The sequence below is a fragment of the Planococcus citri genome, chromosome 2 (genome assembly GCF_950023065.1).
Source record: "Planococcus citri chromosome 2, ihPlaCitr1.1, whole genome shotgun sequence".
In the NCBI taxonomy this organism is placed as follows: domain Eukaryota; kingdom Metazoa; phylum Arthropoda; class Insecta; order Hemiptera; family Pseudococcidae; genus Planococcus; species Planococcus citri.
Window position 1 is genome coordinate 69,317,064 of NC_088678.1, and position 16,477 is coordinate 69,333,540.

A 16,477-nucleotide genomic window follows, 5' to 3' on the forward strand; every position below is an offset into this window, starting at 1 on the left:
AAAATTCAGGTAGGTACCCAAGCAGAACTTTGGGCAGTAGGTAAATTTTTTGCAAATATTTCAAATTTTAATATTTTTTGGGTAGAGTGGAGGGTCAGCAGGCGAGGAAAAAAAAGAAAGGGGAAAGAGGGGAGGGGGTAAATGATGGAAGGGAGGTCAAAATTTGTCAGGTCAAAAAACTAAGACTTCTGACAGAGCATTTCTAGCAAATGAATCGGTGAGTACGGAAAGGGGATAAGTCCATTTTTGCGTTTTTCAGGAATAACAAAAAACTGATTCATTCAAAAATCAAAAAATTTTAGTAAACATGCTTAAGGTCATTGAAAGAGGTCCCCAAGACACAACTTTTAGCGCAGTTTCCAAAAAAAAATATTCACGTGCGCCGCGCCGGTGCTGTTGCTGCCTAAACAAATGGGACTTGGACCCTTTCTGCACCCAATCGACAAAATTTCTTTGGAAATTTCTCGGGCACGAATGGGGCTTGATTCTACATCTAAGTACATCATTTAGACTGCTATCTCGTTTAAATTGACCAAAAACCCCTTGAGTTCTTAGACTTTTTGCCAAAGTTGTTAATTTTTTCATCATTTTTTAGTTCAGAGATTAACTTAAATTTCAAAAAATGGTCTTCTCAAAAATGTTAGTTATTTTTCAAGGAATTTAAAACATTTTACAAAAAAGTCATAAATGCGGATCCGCCCTTTTTCTGCGCCCAAATACCACTTTCCCGGCAGTTTTGCGGAAATCTGACATCACCAGTCCATCCGCCGTACTTTGAAACCCCCATTTCCGCAAAAAAACATTTTTTCAAAAATGTGACTTGTTACCTTTCCATACTCACCGATTCAAATATTACAGTGTTTTTCGGAACGAACGGAGGAAGAGAAGGTAGAAAGAGAGTGCAGGAAAGTCCAATTTTTTAAGTGAAAAAAAAATCTGGTACAAAAGCAGGATTTTTGTCAGGACTTTTTTTGCACGTATTTCGATATTTTTCTAGAGGAATGGAGGAAAAGAGAAAAGGAAAAGGAAAGGGATCAAAATTTTTCAGATTTAAAAACAGGACGAAAGAAGGACTATCGACAGGACTTTGTTTGCAAATATTGTAATATTTTTCGGGAGGAATGGAGGAAGAGAAAGCTGAAAGAGAGACAGTGGGAAAATCAAAATTTTGGGGATGAACGAAAGAAAAGAGAAAGGGACGATGAAAGGAAGAGATTCATTTTTTTTCAATGAAATTTTCCAATTGCCAGAAAAATTCCTCCCATCTCTCGAATTTTTCGTTATGAACTTACGAATTTGTATACGATGTATGGAAGGTAGATCGCTTCAATGTTTACCTAATTATCATACACCCGAAAAAAATGACTCACGAATCGTTCGCGTTCGCGTTCTCGGTTAAACTTGAAATTTTTTCCAAACGAAATTTTTCTATTGTTGATATCCTTGGCCTAGGGACCGACTGCAAGCTGCAAGTCGCGTCTGGGCAACCGGATTATGAACTCTGGTGAGCGATGGACGTATCGTGCGGTGAATCTTATCGCTCTAGGCGGAAATAATAGATCACGATGTACGGTTACGTTCTCGTACTCGTATTTAACGATATATAAATATAAATGAGTAAAAATGTAACGACCTCGGTACAGTCTTACTCGTATTATTAGATTCCATTATACACTCTGCCATGGCATAGCTGATGAAATTATGCGCATTCCTCGATGATTTTTTTTCTTCTTTCTTATTTCAATCAACGAGTACCTCCTACCTACCTATAGCAGACCCAGCAATATTGTATAATTTCCAATCAAATATACCAACTGCGAATAGGTTTTCATTATGCGGTTATCTCGTATATTGGCTTCTGGTTTGGGAAATCGTGGGCACCTTGTGTAATGTTTAGTACGTGGTTGGTGTATCTACATATTAATGGTGAGTTGGCGAGTGCAGTCGAAAGAACCTCAACCTACCTACAGGCTGGGAGGGGGGGGGGGGGTACTGTATGATAAAAAATTCGTATACTTTGTTAACTTTTGCTGCCGGTATTACAAAATAACAACGTCGCGTCGTCGTCACCGGCAATGTATTAAGATGATACACATTTAACCCTAAAATTCAGCGACGCGAAACTAGCAGCTTGTTTTGTCTTTCATTTTGCAGTACGAGTTCGCCCGCGTAATACGAATATAAAAATATCCACGTGTGCTAGATACGATTTTGTTCATTTACGAGTAATTATTGCATGAAAACTCGCTCAGCCGAACACAATATTGTACGCAGTGTCGTAGACAGTCGTCGTACGACACGAGGTATAATATTCATGTACTTGCAGTTGTGATATAATTTTTCAAACCTTGGACGACGGAATGATCAGCTGAGCTTCTCATTAACTACATTTATGAATACATTTTGCTTAATTAGCATTTCCCGTTGCCTTACCTTTTTTATTGGACTAAGATAGTTAATTCCTTTCTTATTTTCCTATTTCCTCCTCCCTCCTTCTTTTCTTTCGTTCTTCCTAAATCTTCCTAAAAAAATATCGAAATATTTTCAAGAAAAGTCTTACCGTAAATCCTGATTTCGTTCTAATTTTTTTCGACCTGAAAAATTTTGATTTTTTTTCATTTTTTTTTTTTTGTAAATGTTGATCCATTCAACCAGTTTTTGGGAAAATGCCACAAGTCACAGTTCGTTTTTCAACAGTCTTGAATGATTTCCACGCTTACTGGAGAAATTTTAAAATTATGGAGAAATCGAAAATGGCCAAAAAATGGTGAAATTTGGTTCACAGGAGTTGACGTTAGTTTTGGGATTGATTTTGGTCATTTTTAGCGAAATTTTTATAAAAAATGGGGCTATTTGCGATAAAGTTTCAGCACGATGGTGATTTTTACATTGAACTGGAGCCTGTTCTAATTGATCAAATAAAGTCAAACTTGGGGAATGGGGTTCTCTTAGGAGCTAGAATCGACCCCTGCAGTTAGGAGGGTCAAAGTTGAAAATTACAGAAAGGTCATTTTTTTGGAGACGCATAATTTGGCCTCAAATTGATGAAAAGGGTCCAAATTCATACCATTGGTGAGTACCGCCATTGTGAACAACATATCCAAATTTCAGCTTCCTACGTCATCCCCACCTCATTTAAGGTGGAAAAACCTAATTTTGACCCTATTTTTCACCCCACTCCACTCTTAAAATTGGCCTAAGGTGCTCCAATGTCCAGCATACAATGGGATGGCGCTACTTGAGTGTATTTTGCAGGTTTCAACCTTCTAACCCCACTTGACCTTTTTCCGGGGTCAAAAAAGTGTATTTTTTTGGATATTTTACGTTTGCAGCCTCCCCAAATTGACCTAGAGGGTCCAAATTTTCACAGTACATTGGGAGGATATACCCGCAGTTCTTTTTGCAGGTTTAAACCTTCCAAACCCATTTGACCCCTCTCCAGGGTGAGAAAAGTGGATTTTTCAGCTATTTTCAAATTTTTTTTTCAACTTTTAGAACACCCTGTAGCTCCTTCAAATTGCCCCGGCTTTTTTTTACTTCTAAAAACACAAATTTTATAGAAAAGTTTTTGTCTTCGCTTCACTCGGGTTTGTTTTCTTTTCTTTTTCAAAATTAACATCCCAAAAAAAGACTTTCAAATTCTAAAATTTTAAAAGCCAAAAATGAACTCCTTGTATGAAAAAACAATATTTTTAGTTCTCTCAACATACAAATTATCTAAAGTTTTCGCTCTCGCTTGGCTCTGGCTTATCCCCTGATTTTTTCAAAATCAACTTCCTGGGGGAAAAAACATCGTTTTCAGGCCCCTCGAAATTAAATTTTCAAAAATTTTCGTCCTTGCTTCGCTCGCGGTCAATTCGTTTCTTGTTTTAAAATGAAAAAATTCACATTTGCCCCCCTCCCTCCCCGAGTCGACAAATTTTCAGTCGAATCTCCTCCCCCGTCCCCTCTCAAAAAAAACCTCCATATACTCTCGTCCCTAGAAATGGTCCCCAATTACGAGTATATTTCCCTCGGGGCCCGCGTTGGCTCTGGACGAATTTTTTCATCTCCTCCTCTTACCCCTTACCTCCTTATATGAGAAAATCGGATCGAATTAGAATTATAAAAACAATACTCACTCGAAAATACATTTTAAAAACTCATTTTTAAACGTTTTGGATCAAGATGGGAGGGTCAAAGTTGAAAATTACAGAAAGATCATCTTTTTGGAGAAGCATAATTTGGCCCCAAATTGATGAAAAGGGTCCAAATTCATACCATCGGTGAGTACCTACCGCCATTGTGAACAATATATCCAAATTTCAGCTTCCTAGGTCATACCCACCCCATTTAAGGTGGAAAACCCCTGATTTTGACCCTACTTTTGACCCCACCTCACTCTTAAAATTGACCTAAGAAGCCCCAATGTCCAACATACAGTGGGTCATTCTCCAAAATGTGAAAAATGGTGAATTTTTTCTGTTTTCCCTCAAAGTAGGGCCGTCTAGCACCCCCTTGGCAGCATCTATGGGCCAGCACACCGATATATTTGGATTCAGCGTGAAAAATTCTATAAGTAGGCACTGCTTTGAAACATCAATTCTTTTTGGATATGATGGGTACCTGATCGATTTTTGTTTTGACACGTTTTGTCATTTCGACCCCCCCCCCCCCTACCAAGATTTAAACATGCGTGAATTCTATAGTTCAAGGTCACAGCCATTCATAAAGCTCTTCAAACAGTCACAAATCTAAATCATTTTTTCGATGTCGCCACTACTGACAGTGACAAAAAGTTGTTCGTGAATAGCAGAAAAAAATTCATAACATGCTTGAAAATGACAAACGATTTCAGAAATTCCAATAAATCAGCGATTTTTAACATAACACGTATCATTCACCGTTTCTCAACACCCACACCCTCCGTATAAAAATGTGCAACATTTTCCCAGCAAAAAATTGCATTCTGCATATCGTCATTCATTCATAACCAGCCTAATTTAAACCAACTTAAGATAACTGTAGCCAAGTTAAATTTAACTCATCATCTTTCCACCTAAATGGTACACTACACATTGCGGCGTCTCCTACAAAGCTAATATTATCTTTAGCGACAGCAGCTGAGCGGCTAAAACCCCAGGGGACCAACATATGTATACTCGTATGTAGATAGATAGCAAACCGCGACCTCACGACTTTAAAATTTTATTTTCAATCTGCAGCAAACGTGAAATTCTCACATGCTTTTCTTAAACGTATATGCGTGTAAGTCACATACTTACATACGAGTAAATTGCTTCGGCGCATCGCGTACGTCCAAATGACGACGATTAATTGACTTAGAATAGGAAAAAAAAACCATCACTATGTTACACGTTTGTCGACAGCGATCTCTTAAATTGAACATTGCATAGAGATAGAGAGAGAGGCAGATGAGGAAAGAAAAAAAGAATGTACGAGTATTACATACTCGTACAGAAGACTACGAACTCTTGTAATTTAATTTCAACAATTTCAAAAATTAAAGAGAACTATAAACAAATCAAGAAACACGTTAGCGTCATTGTAGCAGTCAATTTTATTCAACGGTAGTCATGTTTTTTCGTTTGAAATAAAGTGATTAGCGTGTTACTTTGACTGCGACACAATTTAGAAAAAAATAGTAGAGTTGGATTAAACAGATGTGGAGAGAAGGGCATAAAATGAAAGTTGAACATTTTATATCTATCGTATCAAATGTTGAAAAGTCAAAGTTTCGCGGAAGGCTATAAATTTCCTCAAAAGTGGTGGAAGTTTATTAAGGGCGTTCACTCTTTTTGGAAGACTGAGAACAATTTCTGTTATTTTTTGCAAAAATGGTCAGTTTTGAAATTTAGTGAAAAAATCATAATTATTTTCATTTTGTGAAAAAGTGACACTTTGCAACTTGGCAATGCATCACCTGGTCACATTGGATTTGCAATTCAGCAGCCCAAATCAAGACATAATGTAGATCCAGGAGCGAATTTAGGCACAGCTAAGTACTTGAAGGGCAATTCTCCTGATTTCGACGACTTGGTTATTGAGGGGGGGGGGGGGATTGGTCTTAAATCTCCCAAAACTTGAGATAGATAGATCAATGTTTTATTTGTGTTAGTTCTTTTCACACTCAAAGTACAAAAAATCAGTACAGGGTGTCCAAGAAAATTTCAAAATGAAAAAGCAGGACTTTGGATGAGAGATTCAAAAAAATCGCCTAAAATCAAAAAAAAATTAGGACAGCTGAAATTTTTTAATTTTTCATGAGAGTTCTAGACCTTTAAAAAAAATAAGATCCAGTTTAAATTGGAGGCGGATATTTCAAGATAATTCTCGAATCAATTTATATCCAAATCTGATGCTGCCATCCATACATCAAATCCCTCTTCAGACGATAAAAATTGAAAAATCGTTTCTTTCAAATTAAAAAAAAAAACGCCAGTAGACAAAAATAATGATTGCATGCCTAATAGCTCTCTAAATATTTTACACAATTTTGTTTAAATTTCAATTCATTAATTCAAGTAAGTATATTTTTAAGGAATTTTCTAGAAATTGAGATAATTTAACATAATTTTTAGTTCATTAAAATTCACCTACATACATATTTCACCATTATTTTTATGATGCGTACTTGAAAACTAAAACAGTAAAATGTCACAATTTTGGACATTGTAGTTTGGTTATTTATGGGCAGACATTAATTTAATACTTGACAAGTTCAATTTAGGCTATGATTATGTATCTTGCATATTTTAACAAAACAAAAAGTTGGAAAAAATATGCACATAATATTTATTCGACCTTAAAATTTACTCAAGAATCGTGTTTCAAAATACATCAGTTATTTCCGAAAAATGTTGCCATAACTGGCAAAATGTCTTCAACTGCTCCTCAAACAACGTTCAAGTGATGCCATTTCCAACAAAAAAAAATGCAGCACCTATTTTTTTAATTATTTACGTGATCAGGCGCGCCCTTCCCTCCCACCACACCCAGAAGGCTGTCGAGAACCAATTTCAGTCGGGGAAGGGGGACTGAAAATTTGCTGACTGATTGGGGAAAAAATATCAATTTTTCCAATTGATATCACATTCATAATTATGACTTATAAAAATTTTCATTTTACGTTTTAGATTTTTTGGGGGGGGGGGGGCAAGAAATAAATATATTTTTTTAATTTTAAAAGAAGAAGTGAGGGCAAAAGCTCTTGAAAAAATGCATTTCGACTAAAAGTAGAAAGATTTTTTTTTAGAAATTCCAATTCTGAAAAAGAAAAGAAAATCATGCTCAAGCGAATCGAGAGCACAAGATATCGAAAATTTGTGTTTTGAGAACTAAAAAAACACATGATTTTCTCTCATCACAGACTCTTCTTTTGCCAGCCCCTTCAATAAGCGTGGGCATGGGGTAATCTACCCCCTTTGCCCCCCTCTCAACGGCCCTGCTCACCCCAGCTTCCAATCGTTGTTTTTTTAGACTCAAATATTTGCAAAACAAATTCTTCCCATTCTTTCCTTTATGCACGTTTCTTTTATTCAAAACGAATTTTCTTATAAAAAAAATTTACCATAAAATAATCTGTCTGTTGAGTGCAGATTATAATTTTTTTCTCGAAACAACATAACGAACATCAAATAAAACTGATTCATCATAATCATCTTCATACAACGTTAAAATACTTATCTCTGGGAAATGCGTAATATGAAACAATTGGATCGTATTGATAAATTTTTCCTACACAGGATATGACGCAGCAAAACCATTCAAATAAATTCCGATGCAAGCATCACGAACTTTTCGAATGTGATTGCAAACTTTTTTTTAAAAATTCAACTGGAAACAGTAAAACTTTTCATGAGATACACGAAAAAAGGTGACACTGCAAAAGAAAAATTCTAAAATATTGATGAACACGAAAAAATGTGTACACTAATGTGTTTTTGCAGTTTTGTTGGTGACGTTCTTGGAATACGTATTAATGTTCTTATCTAAAATTTAAAAAAATAATGTATTCTTGTGTTCTTTATTTTATTGATAAGATTAACAAATTCGAAGAAAAGTTTCCAATCTCCTCACGTTTTTGTCAAAGTTCGAAAACCGTACCTACGTTACTTATTTCTATAAAAGTTTTGAAAATGCTCAGTTTTTTACCTGAATTTTAAAAATTGTCTTGTTTTTCTGATAAATCTACCCAAAAAGTTATGCTTTTTTCTGTCAAAATTGCTAAAAAAAAGTGCTACTTTTCATAAAAGTTTCAAAGAAGTTCTGCATTAGCAGGACTTCTTTTCAATTTATGTAAAAAAAAATCAGGATATTTTGAAAGTTTTATAGAAATCAGTAAGTACTTTTATGAACTTTGTTGAATTTTGGAAAAAAAATGGAGACCTTTTTTCGTTAAATTTGTTGGCAAAATTCAAAGAAGTACTGAGAAGATTCAATGAAAAAAGTTCTATTTTTCTGATGAAAAAAATTAAAGTCTGCGCTGTTCGGAATGTACATAAAAAAAACAATAGTAAGAGAGGAGGGGAGAAGTTAACAGAAGAAAAAATATACCCACACATATCATAATTTTCACCCTACTCGACTGAAATTGATCTATCAACGTGATAATCGCTCATGTTAAATCCACCTTCAGAAAACCTAGTTTAAAAAAAAAAAAAAAAAATGGAGCAATTCCAACTAAGGAAATCCCTAAAGGTATAAAAATGCTATTCTGTACTTCTCCAGTTCGTTAATTTGACGACCATCGTCATGAACAAGATACACGAATGCAATCTCAATCTGAAATGAATTTCTAAAACTGACGCCTCTTAACACACCAGCTACTACAAAAAGACCAAGAGGGGAAATTCCTCTACAGTCAGCAACAACAGGGGGAGATTCTAGCATAATTACAAATTACTCGACTTGGTAGCTGGTTGGGTACCCAAGTTGCTGTTACTGTTGCGTGTCCATAAAACAACCAAACTCTCGCAACAACGGTATAAAAATACAGAAAAAAAAAAAATTACGAAATCAAATTCGACGTAATTAACAGTTATATGCATTCACCTGATGCCAAGGAGAGAACGTGGATGGATAAAACTGGTAGGTCGAGTTTTTATTTCCAGAATGGCTTAGGGAATCGTCGTCGTCGTCGTCATCATCGTCATCATACACACAGAAGGATCAATTACCTGTATGTACCTACATTTTTATACGAGTAATACGAAGAGAAGAGATGTTCTCGCGCAGCACTGTTGCCTGCTGCCATTTCCAGTTCGACATATCTTTCTATAATATACTTATGTATAGCGTCGACAATTTCTATATACTCGTAGCAGTGTATTACAAATTATACTCTTCTATGAGTTAGGTACGCGGGGGGTTTTCAGCTAGTGCGGAATTCCGATTGCTAACGCTAACCAGTTCATAGAATCGGACAGATGAGAGCTTAGATAGATCAAATACCTGGTGCATTAACGCGGTGTATGAGAGGGCAATGGGCCAGGAATAGATGACTGTTTCAAATACCGGGATTATTTTTTTGGAAGCATTCCTCGGTTGCATAGAGATTACCTTGATATGACTTACGCTGGAGTCGAGCTGATGAAATTTTTCTACACCGCAAACGAGGAAGAAATGAATAAGTATCTAAGATACACAAATTAAATAGAGGAATATTTCTCACTTCTATAATGTTAACTTTAGTCATCGAGTCAGGTACATGCATATGGGATTTTTGCATCGTCATACCGGATATTCAATCAATCAATGATGGAGCTCTTTTACATTCCAACAAATTTAGAAATGAACAATTCATAAATCTCAGGGAAAATTAGATAAATCGAAGCAAGGAACTGCAATTATATGCACCTAAATAAAATTCAAAATAATCGATTTTAATTTTAAAATTTTCAATTTCATTTTCAGCTTTTGATTTCATTTTCCTGAGTTTTCGGATTCAATTTTAGTTTATAGGATTTTATGAGTTTTCATGTAAGTAAGTACTTTCAAATTTGATTTTAATTCTGTTCATTGATTTATGTACTGATCAGAATATTTGACTTTATTTGCAGAATTCTCATTATTTTTCATTTCTAGTTTTTAAAAAAATATATTTTCAGTTTTAAAATTTATTTTTACTTTTCAGAGTTTTCAATTTTGTGATCAGAGTTCAAGAAGTTTCGCAGATTTTGATCTAATTCCCACTTCATAACTCAATTTTTAAAAACTTTGATTAATCTGTTCTCAGTTTTTCACTCAATTTTCAAATCTTTCAACCTTGTTTTCACTCTAAATAGGTATACTTTCAGTTTTTGAATTTATTTTTACTTTTCAGAATTTTCAATTTGGTGATCAGGTTTTAATTTAATTTTTAGTCTTTGATTTTATTCATTTTTCATTCACTTTAGTTCAAGTTTCGCAGATTTTGATCAAATTTCCACTTCTTAATTCAATTTTCAAAGATTTTGATTCCTTAATCTGTTTTTAGTTTTTTACTCAATTTTGAAATTTTTCAACTTTATTTTCAATCTAAATATATTTTCAGTGTTTGAATTTTTTTTTACTTTACAGAGTTTTTAATTTTGTGATCACCTGATGAGCTTTTAATTTAATTTTCAGTTTTTGATTTTATTTTCATTCACTACAGTTGAAGATTTGCAGATTTTGACTCAATTTCTACTTCCTAAATCAATTTTTAAAGATTTTGATCAATCTGTTCTCAGTTTTTCACTCAATTTTCAAATTTTTCAATTTTTTTTTCATTCTATCATTGAATTTTCAAAATTTCCAATTTCATTTTCAGCTCTCAATGAGAAAGTTCTATTTTCACTTTTTGATTAATAATCAAAGTTTTTTATTACATTTTCAGTTTTTGACTTTATGTTTACTTTTTTTAGTTTTTTGATTCTGTCCTCAGTTTTTCAATCAATTTTTAAAGTTTTTAGTTTTAAGTTATCACTTATCACTTTTATCAGTTTTTCACTCAATTTCAAGATTTTTCAATTTTGTTAGATATTATTTTATCATTCAATTTTCAAAGTTTTCAATCTCAATTTCAGCATTTTTGATTTTACCTTCATTTACCTACTACGAGTACGAGTATGTAATTCAGAATTCACAGATTTTGACTTCATTTTCACTCCTTTTTTCCACTCTGTTCTCAAAGTTTTCAATTTTGTTATCATTTATTCATTCAATTTTCGGAAATATTCAATTTTATTTTCAATATCAATTAAATTTTAAAAATTTCGATTCGAGTTTTTGATTTTATTTTCATTTTGTGATTTATGTTTCACAGATTTTGATTTTTTATTTTCACCTTTTTCGAAGTTTTTGATTCTGCCCTAGTTTTATTAGTTATTACACAATTATTTTCAAAATTTTCAATCTTATTATCAGTTTTTCATTCAATTTTCAAAGTTTTCAATCTTGTTATTATCAATTTTTCATTTAATTTTCAGAGTTTCCAATTCCATTTTCAATTCAAAAATGAAAATTATTTTCAGTTTCTGATTGAAAATTTATCAATTTTACTATCGGAGTTTTCAGTTCTTTTTTTAGTTTTCACACAATTTTTTGAGTTTTTGATTTTGCTCCCAATTTTTTATTCTATTTTCAGAATTTTTTAATTTCGGAATTTTTCACTCCATTTTTCGATTTTGATTTCATTACTTATTTACAAAACTTTTAGTTTCATTTTCAGATTTCAATTTCATTTTCAAAATTTTCGGTTCCTTTTTCAATTATTTATATTTTATTTTTCAATTTTTCAATTTTTGTGTTTAGAATTTTCGGTTTTCAATTTTGTGATTAGTCTTCACTTTTTTCAGGTTTTAATTTTTATTTTGTCAAAAACAAAAATTGTTCATTTACCAAAAAAAAAGAACAAGAAATGAATCAAAATGGCTGAGAATAGCATCAAAATCAATGGAACAAATTAAAATTTCCTCAAATAACAAAAGATAGTGGAATTCATGTAAAAAAAGTTTTAAAAAACGAAAATTAATAAAATTAAGCGAGGTTTGTTGAAATATTACACAAAATATCAATCAAATCCTGCGAACTCAATTGGCTTGAATCTAAAAATGAAGAAAAAATTATGAAATATTTTAAAAAAGCACATGAAAATGTGCAAAAATTTCCAAAAACTTGCAGAAAAGAAAATTTGGTTGATTGAAACTTTAGTGTTTAAAGTCAGATTGAAAAAAGAGCAGGAAATTTCAAGGTAGGAGGGTCATTCCAACCTAAAAAGTCTTACAAAATGAAATCAGCAAGAATTAGAGTAAATGTATTCGAAATTATTCTTTGAAAAATGTCAAAAGTTCAAAATTAAACATTTCAGTGAAAGTTCCATTTTTCAAATTTCACATCGATCGAATTTTGGAAGCTTCCATTCAAAAAATTGAGCGAAAATTTGTAAGGCACATCTTCTCACATTGAATAGATCTGAACATGTTTTTTTCTGGGAACTCAAAATCCTTAAAGATACAAACCGTTTCCTCCCCACTTTAGTCAAATTTTGAAAAAACAGGCCTCTGAGAACCCACAATTGAACCCAAATTTCAGAAAACTTGAAGAATTCGAGAGAGTCGAAGTTTAGTGGTTTCTTAGAGACGCTGATTCTGAACTACAAGTTGATTTTTTCCGGATACGAGCCCCCTGGATATTACAATTGGCCTCTCAATTTAAAAAAAAAATAGTGACCTATGGTTTGTTGACTTTTCAAAGGCTCTGTTTTTGAGTTTCATGGTAATTTTTTAATTTGAGCACCTTAAAATCCAATAATCAGCCTCCTCTTTCGGAAAAAAAAGGTTTGTTGGTGCTTCAGATGTTCTGATTTCGAATTTTACATTGCTTTTTTGATTCGAACCCTCTGGGTCTCATGATCAGCCCCCAAAGTTGAAAAAACTATTGAAAAATTCGTGTGAACCATGATTGAATGATTTGATGGGATTTTAAAGGTGCTGCTTTCGAATTTCAATCAACTCTTTTGATTCCAGCCTCCTTAGCCCAATAATTAGCCCTCAAATGATTCATCTACAATCTACATAGGTATGGAATGATGCAGGCCAGCAGGAAAAGAGGTAAAGTTTGGCTAAGACAGTTCGTTATTTTTTCCTCCAACTTTTCAAGCATACACGCGAAGTAGTTATATTTACAGAACACCCATTGTTTATGCTTGTCACTGGTATACCTCAGCATAAAAAATAGGTTTGTCAACAGAAGGGTGATTACAAAATTATGCATACTTAATTGATTCGCATTCGCATTTCGCATGCAATCATTAACAACCCTCACCTCGATATTACACGAATTCTTTGCATAACAATTCGCATAGTATCACGTATGCAATCATTTCACTTCGATGATTAATTTTTTTTTTCAATCATCTTTACACAAGTAAGTATTTTTCTAGCGAATTTTTCAATTCGTAATCGAGTCTAAGAATCCAGCTCACAAATTGAACAAAAATTTATACCTCCAAAATTCAATCAAATATGTAGAACCAAAAAAGATCACCCAATTTTCTCCTCCTCAACTTCCAATCTGAATGAGACCAAGGCACCAATTATCCTGTACAAACGTATAATATACTTGAAATGAATAAAAAAAAATTCGACAGCTTTTATTCCTCACACACTATACGCCTATAAAAAGCAGGCAATTTCCTTGAACCTTTTGATGATCTCGTGAAGCTATTCAAGAATCACCTAGCGTACGACTGTTATTTCTGGTATGATCGATTCGTATATTCGAAATTCGTCGACCTTGACACCTTGAACTATACGAATTGAATTCGGCATCGGCATCGATGCTAGAAAAAATAAATACAAAGGGTGCCTCTTCTCTCCCAGCAGCAAATGATGCAACGTGTTCGAATATTTATTTATTCTTTCTAATTTTATCATCGAAAGGAAAATATTCTATGTAAAATTAACACGCAATTTTTCTCACACTTTTTTCTTATCAAATGGCAAATTTTACACAGCTGACTAATTAGGTAGAATATTCGGCGTTCCGCCGCCACGCTTTTGTGATAAAAATTGACCTTTGGCTGTATTTAAAAATTATCATCGGCGAATTACACTCGAAATCAAACACCTATTTGTAGATTAGCGTAGCATGTGAACCATTTCAGATTAAAGAAGCAATAAAATTCTCCTACATTACCTATCGTTATTTTAAAACGTACATCGTTAAAAAAAAAACACTCGCAGCGGAGACATTCGAACATTATAGCCAGATATATTCCATTAAAAATTAGCGTATTTATCGAGCAATAAAAACCGCGATAATTGGTAAAGAGATCGCTGGTACTCGGTTCAACAAAAACCAACACAAAACAGAATAAAGAGCACCACATCCACATCCGGTAAAATAGGTACTCATCTCCGCGTATTACTCGTTCAAATGATGGCGAGGTTTTCAATGACGAAGGGGAAGAAGCACACGATAATGGTGCTCAACACGAGTCAGTCAACTGTGTAAAAGGCTCAGAAGAACGCTCGTAAGGTTTATTTCCACGTGAAATTAAAGGGGCTGTGAAGCAATAAAGGAAACATATTGTTTTCACAAAGTACTCGAGTAAAAAACTTCCCCAATCAAAATTTAGCACATCCTGGACAAGAACACTTTTGCATTTTATTCGAGTTCTAGAGGCATCAAAACAGAACCCCCTGCCCCCATTCCCCTTGAAAGTAATTAGAAAGGGTGTCTGTCTGACGAATTTCGAGCTCTTTTTAGAAATTTCAAAAAGAGACTGACTACTTGAGACGACGATGAGAAGGGAGGAAAATCCCTCCTTTCTCCTTTCCAGATCAATTTTCTAAATTAGCTACGTAATCGACCACAGAGCACAGGCATCGTTATAAGATTACGCTGGTCGCTGATTCGGATCAATGATTCCTAAACCACGAAACACAACCGTGTCCAGGTAGGTAATTTTCGCACTTTGAAATCGAATCTATTCTACAACGTACGAGTTAATTTCTAATTAAACCACGCCTCTCGAGACCTTTTTCTATTTTTTGGCAAACTTTCACGCGATAATTTTGACAATCTGAGTACAAGAATACCGCGTACCGTTGCAACGTTAACGTTGGCAAAGATATTAATCAAAGTAGCAAAAGGGTAATTGCTTTGTCAGATAACAAAGAAATTGTAAAGATCAAAATAATTAACCACCGTGTTCCGAACCGTGTAGTATTAAAAATAACCATTAAAATGAACCAATTCCAATTGCAGGGTCTCGTAATTAAATTTCCACTTACTTGGATGTTAGTTTGTTCTAAAACTTGCTTCATCGATTCATATTGGCTGATATCTGTAAAATACGAAATTCTGTATTAAAATAGGATATTTTCAGTGGTAATCGATTTAAAATACTACGAGGTTGATTTTTGATAAGTAATTGGCTAGCGTGAGAATTACACAGCCAGCGAAGAAAATGCAATAATGAAAGTAGGTACGATTATTAAAGGTAAGGCTATATCGATAAACCGATAAAATTTTACACGCTGGGAAGAAAAATTTTATCGGCGGGTATGTCACGTTTCAACGATTCGTTTTCTCAATAAAATTCATCGTAGAATTAACAAAAGACAAAATCCAAACCGGATTCGTGAACGAAGGACGTAATAGTACGTTTGGATTTGAAACAGTTGTTGTTTTATTGACGTTAAATACTGAATTGAATACAATATCGTAGGTTATGCTTTTTTTATACCTCTATTGCGAGCGCAGAATAGCCAAACGAACAGCACACAAACGATCACAAAACAAACGAATCTTCTACTAATGGGCATATCATTACACCATGTCATGTCCGCTCATCACAATGGTAAACCTGCACAGAAATCAACCAATATTATTAATATAAATTCGATTCAATGGTTATCAGTAAATGCATCCAGTCATCTGATACGAGATCAAAACACTTTCAGGCAGACATAAACGCACATGGGTTTTATTGATGAGGTTATTAACGTGAAAAAGATCATCGAACTAAGCCTTATCAAATGACTCACCTCGGTGTCGGTGTTTGCTTTCATAACAAGAATGGGAAATGGAAATAGTAAAATAAATACGTACTGATGTTGCATTTATGAAATATTTTACGCCGGCGAAGATTTAAAAATTGCAATTCTGCATCCCAGAAGAAAGATGATTGTAGAAAATCACGAAGAAATCACAGCATTTCGATAAACATTATTAAATTAGTGCATCGAAATGTTCGTCTCACGATGGTCTCACTCGATAATAATCACGCGAACAAATAATAATAAATAAAACAATCCGAAATTCATTCGATCATTCCGACAAGTTGAAAAAGTACGAACTGACGAACTTTCAGAACGATAACTGAGCTTCGAACTTCAACGTCTGCTCGACTTTTCATTCATTATCGTATTGTGTCTGTGTGTGTTTTTAAAAAAGCTTGCGTATCAAAGTCACAGATCAAAAAATTCAGAACGGTTACTTTTTTCTT

General features: G+C 33.8%; 1 protein-coding gene across 1 annotated transcript in view; it reads right to left on the reverse strand.

Annotated features, from left to right (window-relative positions):
• Window positions 1-16,408, reverse strand: part of LOC135837387 (galactosylgalactosylxylosylprotein 3-beta-glucuronosyltransferase I-like) — a 36,874-nt gene extending 20,466 nt beyond the window's left edge. The window contains exons 1-3 of the mRNA XM_065352642.1: window positions 16,081-16,408; window positions 15,716-15,835; window positions 15,261-15,313 (exon numbers count right to left, since the gene is read on the reverse strand). Of these exons, the coding sequence (XP_065208714.1) occupies window positions 15,261-15,313; window positions 15,716-15,812 (150 nt within the window). The 5' untranslated portion in view covers window positions 15,813-15,835; window positions 16,081-16,408. The remainder of the gene's footprint in view (window positions 1-15,260; window positions 15,314-15,715; window positions 15,836-16,080) is intronic.
• Window positions 16,409-16,477: the final 69 nt, after the last annotated feature.